This window comes from Ranitomeya variabilis, chromosome 5 (genome assembly GCF_051348905.1).
Source record: "Ranitomeya variabilis isolate aRanVar5 chromosome 5, aRanVar5.hap1, whole genome shotgun sequence".
Taxonomy (NCBI): Eukaryota; Metazoa; Chordata; class Amphibia; order Anura; family Dendrobatidae; genus Ranitomeya; species Ranitomeya variabilis.
The window spans coordinates 668,324,078-668,331,183 of NC_135236.1; the positions used below are offsets into that span (position 1 = coordinate 668,324,078).

Below are 7,106 nucleotides of genomic sequence, written 5' to 3' on the forward strand. Positions count from 1 at the left end.
GCACGTCGGGGCTCGGAAGGGAGGGATCACCATTTGACTTTTTGAACGCAAGATTGGCTGGAATCAATGGTGGCGCCATGTTGCATTTGGAGACCCCCGATGTGCCTAAACAGTAGAAACCCCTCAATTCTAACTTCAACACTAACCCCAACACACCCATAAACTTAATCCCAACTGTAGCCATAACCCTAATCACAACCCTAACCCCAACACACCCCTAACCACAACCCTAACCCAAACACACCCGTAACCCTAATCCCAACCCTAATCCTAACCCTAATCCCAACCCTAACCCTAATCCCAACCCTAACCACAACTGTAACCCCAACACACCCATAACCCTATCCATAACCCTAACCGCAAGCCTAATCTTAACCCCATTTCCAACCCTAGCCCTAATTCCAACCCTAACTCTAATTCCAACCCTAACCTTAAGGCTATGTGCCCACGTTGCGGATTCGTGTGAGATTTTTCCACACGATTTTTGAAAAATCCGCAGGTAAAAGGCACTGCGTTTTACCTGCGGATTTACAGCGGATTTCCAGTGTTTTTTTGTGCGGATTTCACCTGCGGATTCCTACTGAGGAACAGGTGTAAAACGTTGCGGAAAATACAACGCAGCGTTTCCGCACGGTATTTTCCACACCATGGGCACAGCGGATTTGGTTTTCCATAGGTTTACATGGTACTGTAAACCTGATGGAAAACTGCTACGAATTTGCAGCGGCCAATCCGCTGCGGATCCACGGCCAATCCACTGCGGATCCGCGGCCAAGCAGCTGCGGATCCGTGGCCAAATCCGCACCGTGTGCACATGCCCTAACCCTAAACCTACCCCTACCTAACCCTACCCTACCCCTAACCCTACCTCTAACCCTAGTTCTAACCATAGTGGGAAAAGACAAAAAAAATTTCTTTTTTTTATTATTGTCCCTACCTATGGGGGTGATAAAGGGGGGGGGGGTCATTTACTATTTTTTTTATTTTGATCACTGTGATATAACCTATCAGAGTGATTAAAATATACCTGGAACAAATCTGCCGGCCGGCAGATTCGGCGGGCGCACTGTGCATGCGCCCGCCATTTTGGAAGATGGCGGCGCCCATGGAGAAGACGGATGGACACTGGCAGGCCCGGTAAGTATGAGGGGGGGATCTGAGCATGGGGGGTGGATCGGAGGACGGGGTGGCATCAGAGCACATGGGGAGCGGGCAGGAGGACGGGGGAGCAGACTAGATGACGGAGGAGAGTGGAGCACCGGACGGAGGACCGGGGAAGAGATTGGTGGCGGTGGGGGGGAGGTACATCAGTGTTTCCAGCCATGGCCGATGATATTGCAGCATCGGCCATGGCTGGATAGTAATATTTCACCAGTTTTTTAGGTGAAATATTACAAATCGCTCTGATTGTCAGTTTCACTTTCAACAGCCAATCAGAGCGATCGTAGCCACGGGGAGGGAGCTAAAGTACCACTCCCCCTATCTCTGCAGATCGGGTGAATTTGGAATTAACCCTTTTACCCTATCTGCAGGGACGCGATCGATCTTCGGTCGGGAAGGGGTTAACCCCTTATCACCCCATATCCATTTCTTGGGCGGCTGGGAGCTGGCATTTGTACCTGGGGGGGCCAATATCCATGGTCCCTCTCTAGGCTATGAATATCAGCTCCACAGCTGTCTGCATAGCCTTTCTGGCTATAAATTATAGGGGGACCCCACATCATTTTTTTGGGGGGATCCCCCTATTTTTATAGCCAGTAAAGGCTAAATATACAGCTGCGGACTGATATTCATAGCCTGGGAAGATCCATGGGTATTAACCCCTTCCCAGGCTACAAACATTGGTTCCTCCGTCGCTGGCTTTCCCTCTCTGGCGCAGAAAATTGCACAGGAGCCCACAGCATTTTTTTTTCAATTTTTTTAAATTAAACATATTGCATTTAAGGCCGGGGTCAATACCTGACACTGCCGCCGGCACTCGCTACCGGAGCGCTCAGCTGCATAGAAATACCGCACACTACGGTCCCGCGTCTCGGCGGCAGTTCCGGGTATTGAAGCGAAAGACTCATATGAGTTTCTCGTACGTGTGACCCGGGCCTAACGCAGATTTCGTGTGTGTGTCTTTATTTAAGGCCGGCATCACACATGCGAGAAACTCGGACGAGTCTCTTATCTTAATACCCGTCACTGCCGCCGGCACTCGGGAGCGGAGCATGCGGCTGCATAGAAATACATGTAGCTGCACGCTCTGCTCCCGAGTGTCGGCGGCAGTGACGGGTATTAAGAGACTCGTCCGAGTTTCTCGCATGTGTGATCCATCTATCGTATCCATCTATTATCTATCTATCTATCATCTGTCTATTATCTATCTATCTATCTATCTATCTATCTATCTATCTATCTCTCTGTCTGTGTGTGTAAACATTATTCTTCAATGGTGTATGTAAATGAAGAGGTTGGACAAGAAATAACATCACAATTCTTTTTTTTTTATATCTTTATTTAGCTTATAAAAAAACACACAAATCCGCATGAAAAAGCATGAAAAACGCATCAAAAACGCAGGTGACCTGTCAGTGACCTCAGGTGTAGATTTGGTGCAGATTTTACCTGCGTCAAATCCTGAGCAAATCCTGATGCAATCCTGACTGTGGAAACATATCGTAAAGCTGTCAAGTCTTACTATAGCTGCTTAAGGTCTAAAACGGAAAATGCTCCCCCTAGTGGTAAATATATATATTTGTAAGAAAATATATATTTTTCATATAGAAATGTTTGCAAACAGTGCACACATTGCATTAATACATTTTAATTACTATTTTAAGCTTAATTTCACAAAAAAATAAACTATAAGAAAACTGGTGGGACCTTCCCTTTAAATTATGATGGTTTCACCCAGTTACTTCTTCCCCCTAATATCTTTATAGAACCTTCACATACATATAATACAGCATGAAGGGGCTCGGAGAAGGTGGCAGTGAAGGTGTGTAAGTGTCTGATGGGGTCACACAGCTCATAAAAGGACAACTGCCCGGCCTCATAATCCAGATATATCCTGAATCTATCACTGGAGATCTTGTCAGGTAACCGGATCACTTTACTGTCATGTCTCACTGAATACTGATTATTAAATCTCCAGAAACTCCAGGACTTGTTATTATCTCCAATCTCTGAGTGCCACCACCTCCTGACTATACTGGGATAACACATCCCCACCCTCCAATTCCCTGATCTACTGCTCTCCACATCCCAGTAATGTCGTCCTGAGGTAAATCCTCTCCTGCTCATCACCTGATTATTATTGTGGAATCTCTCTGCTGTTTCTGGACGTTTCTGCTTCTCTAGTGTCCAGGTTGCAGTTTTCAGGTCGTCTGATATAAGGAGATTATTACCAGCTGTGGTTACATCCCATAATATGTCTGCAGGATCCTCCACATAGATCCCGCTCCTTATACCTGATATTACGTCACATAATGTGTGTAATGTGTGTGAGATCACAGCCACATCCAGGTCATCTCCATCATGGGGCTGTTTATCATGTCCTCCTGCGTCCTCATCACCTCCCTCCTCCTCAGGATCACACAAGTCACCGGTGTCTGGATCCTGTAAGACAGTCAGTGGATCCGTCATGTTACACAGCTCCTCAATGTGTCTCATCTTCCTGGACAGCTCGTCCTTCTTTATTTCCAGCCGATGGATCAGAGCAGACAGTGACAGTGACTCTTCCTTTTCCTTCCTGGAGATCTCACTCAGGACCTTCTTCTCCAGGTCGTCCACCCGTCTTCTGATGTCTGTACACAGGGCAGTGACTCTCTCGGCTTCTCCAGCTGCTTTTTCTTGAGCTTTTCTCCTGCGCTCCTCCAGACTCCCGACTCTTTCCTCAGTCTCCTCTCTCTTTGTGATCAGTTTCTGGAGGACATTTCTCAGTTTCCTCTTCTTCTTCTCAGAGGCCTCTTCCAGAATCTCCACCTGATGTCCTCGATGTTCTCCTGCTGAACAATAGACACAGATACAAGCAGCGTCCTCACTGCAGTAATATTCCAGGATCTTCTTATGGACAGAACATTTCCTTTTCTCCAGAGAAGTGCTGGGATCAGATAAGACGTGTTCTGCTGACTTGCTGTGAGCTCTCAGGTGTTTATCACACAGAGAAGCCTCACAGTGTAGACAGGATCTAACAGCAGGTACAGGAGAGTCCACACAGTAAGTGCAGCAGATCCCGGTGATCTCCTCTTGTTCTTGCTGAGTAATCAGGAAACGTTCTGCGACATTATGGAGATTTATGTTCCTCATCAGTGCCGGCCGCACCCGAAATCTTTTTCTGCATTCAGGACAGGAATAAACTCCAGACCCGTCCTGTGTATCCAGCACACGACCAATACAGACCCGGCAGAAGTTGTGTCCACATCTCAGCGTTACAGGGTCCTTAAACGTCGATAAACAGATGGAGCAGAGCAGCTCGTCTCTCAGATCAATAGATGCCATGGCTGACGGAAGAAGAGAGAAAATAAACTACAATTATTTAATACTCAGAGTAAAGTTTGGGTTCAGCTATGTAGACACAGGATACAGAAAAATTATAACAGGTATTCAGTCCTCTATATATGGTGTATGAATATGTTCAGGGCCGGTATCAGCACCCGGCACATGTGGGCAAGTGCCGGGGCCCTGAGCAGGCGGAGGGGCTCACTCACCATCGGGGTCACTCACGTGCTATGGGGGCCCTATCCCCCGCTGCTTGCTCCAAGCCCCGAGATTTGTGATACTCACCTCTCCCTGTTTCTCGGCTGCGGTGTCTTCCGTCCTCTGATTGTGACGTTTCAGGTGAGAGGGCGCGATGATGTGATTAGTGTGCGCCCTCTGCCTGAACAGTCACGGCGCAGAGAGCCAGAAGACGCCGAGGAGTCGGACAGCGTCGAGAGGTGAATATTTTTTTATTCTTTTTTTGACCCCTTTACCCCCAAAGGTGGTTTGCATGTTAATGACCGGGCCAATTTTTACAATTCTGACCACTGTCCCTTTATGAGTTAATAATTTTGGAACGCTTCATGGATCCTGGTGATTCTGACATTATTTTCTCGTGACATATTGTACTTCATGACAGTGGTAAAATTTCCTTAATATGACTTGCAATTATTTGTGGGTAAAAAAATGAAATTTGACGAAAATTTAGAAAATAATTGCGCAATTTTCCAACTTTGAATTTTCATGCCCTTAAATCACAGAGATATGTCACACAAAATACTTAATAAGTAACATTTCCCACATGTCTACTTTACATCAGCACTATTTTAGAACCCCTTTTTTAGTAGGGAGTTATAAGGGTTAAAAGTTGACCAACAATTTCTCATTTTTACAACACCATTTCTTAGGGACCACCTCACATTTGAATTCACTTTGAGGGGTCTATATGAAAGAAAATACAAAATAAGTGACACCATTCTAAAAACTGCACCCCTCAAGGTGCTCAAAACCACATTCAAGATGTCTATTAACCCTTCAGGTTCTTCACAGGAATCTTTGGAATGTTTAAAAAAATGAACATTTAACTTTTTTTCACAAAATATTACTTCAGATCCAATTTGTTTTATTTTTCCAAGGGTGACAGGATAAATTGGACCCCAATAGTTGTGCAATTTCTTCCTGAGAACGCTGATACCCCATATGTGGGGTAAACTACTGTTTGGGCGCATGGCAGAGCTCGGAAGGGAAGGAGTGTCGTTTGACTTTTCAATGCAAAATTGGCTGGAATTGAGATCGGATGCCATGTCACGTTTGGAGAGCCCCTGATGTGCCTAAACAGTTGAAACCCCCCACAATTGACACCATTTTGGAAAGTAGACCCCCTAAGGAACTTATTTAGATGTGTGGTGAGCACTTTGAACCCCCAAGTGCTTCATAGAAATTTATAATGTGGAGCCATAAAAATAAAAAAGCATATTTTTTCACAAAAATGATTTTTTGCCCCCAATTTTTAATTTTCCCAAGAGTAACAGGAGAAATTGGACTCCAAAAATTGTTGTGCAATTTGTCCTGAGTACGCTGATACCTCATATGTGGGGGTAAACCACTGTTTGGGCACACGACAGACCTCGGAAGGTAAGGAGCGTTGTTTGACTTTTCAATGCAAAGTTGGCTGGAATTGAGATTGGACGCCATGTCACGTTTGGAGAGCCCCTGATGTGCCTAAACAGTGGAATTCTCCTAATTCTAACTCCAACGCTATTTTTTCACAAAAATGATCTTTTCGCCCCAAATTTTTTATTTTCCCAAGGGTAACAGGAGAAATTGGACTCCAAAAATTGTTGTGCAATTTGTCCTGAGTATGCTGATACCCCGTATGTGGGGGTAAACCACTGTTTGGGCGCATGGCAGAGCTCGGAAGGGAAGGAGCGCCATTTGACTTTTCAATGCAAAATTTACTGGAATTGAGATGGGACGCCATGTTGTGTTTAGAGAGCCACTGATGTGCCTAAACATTGAAACCCCCCACAAGTGACACCATTTTGGAAACTAGACCACCTAAGGAACTCATATAGATGTGTTTTGAGAGCTCTGAACCCCCAAGTGTTTACTACAGTTTATAAGAGCCGTGAAAAAAAAAAATTTTTTTTACACAAAAATTATTTTTTAGCCCCCAGTTTTGTATTTTTCCAAGGGTAACAGGAGAAATTGGACCAGAAAAGTTGTTGTCCAATTTGTCCTGAGTACGCTGATACCCCATATGTGGGGGGAACCACCGTTTGGGCACATGGGAGGGCTCGGAAGGGAGGAGCGCCATTTGGAATGCAGACTTAGATGTAATGGTCTGCAGGCATCACATTGCTTTTGCAGAGACCCTAATGTACCTAAACAGTAGAAACCCCCCACAAGTGACCCCATATTGGAAATTAGACCCCCAAGGAACGTACCTAGATGTGTTGTGAGAACTTTGAACCCCCAAGTGTTTCACTACAGTTTATAACGCAGAGCCGTGAAAATAAGAAATCTTTTTTTTTCCACAAAATTATTTTTTAGCCCTTAGTTTTGTATTTTCCCAAGGATAACAGGAGAAATTGGACCCCAAAAGTTGTTGTCCAATGTGTCCTGAGTACGCTGATGCCCCA

General features: G+C 45.2%; 1 protein-coding gene across 1 annotated transcript; it reads right to left on the minus strand.

Annotated features, from left to right (window-relative positions):
• Nucleotides 1–2,526: 2,526 nt before the first annotated feature.
• LOC143774029 (E3 ubiquitin/ISG15 ligase TRIM25-like) lies at nt 2,527–4,503 on the minus strand. Its single transcript, XM_077261319.1, has one exon. It carries the CDS (start codon nt 4,483–4,485, stop codon nt 2,881–2,883), a length of 1,605 nt encoding a protein of 534 aa, XP_077117434.1. The 5' UTR covers nt 4,486–4,503; the 3' UTR covers nt 2,527–2,880.
• Between the last annotated feature and the right edge of the window lie 2,603 nt (nt 4,504–7,106).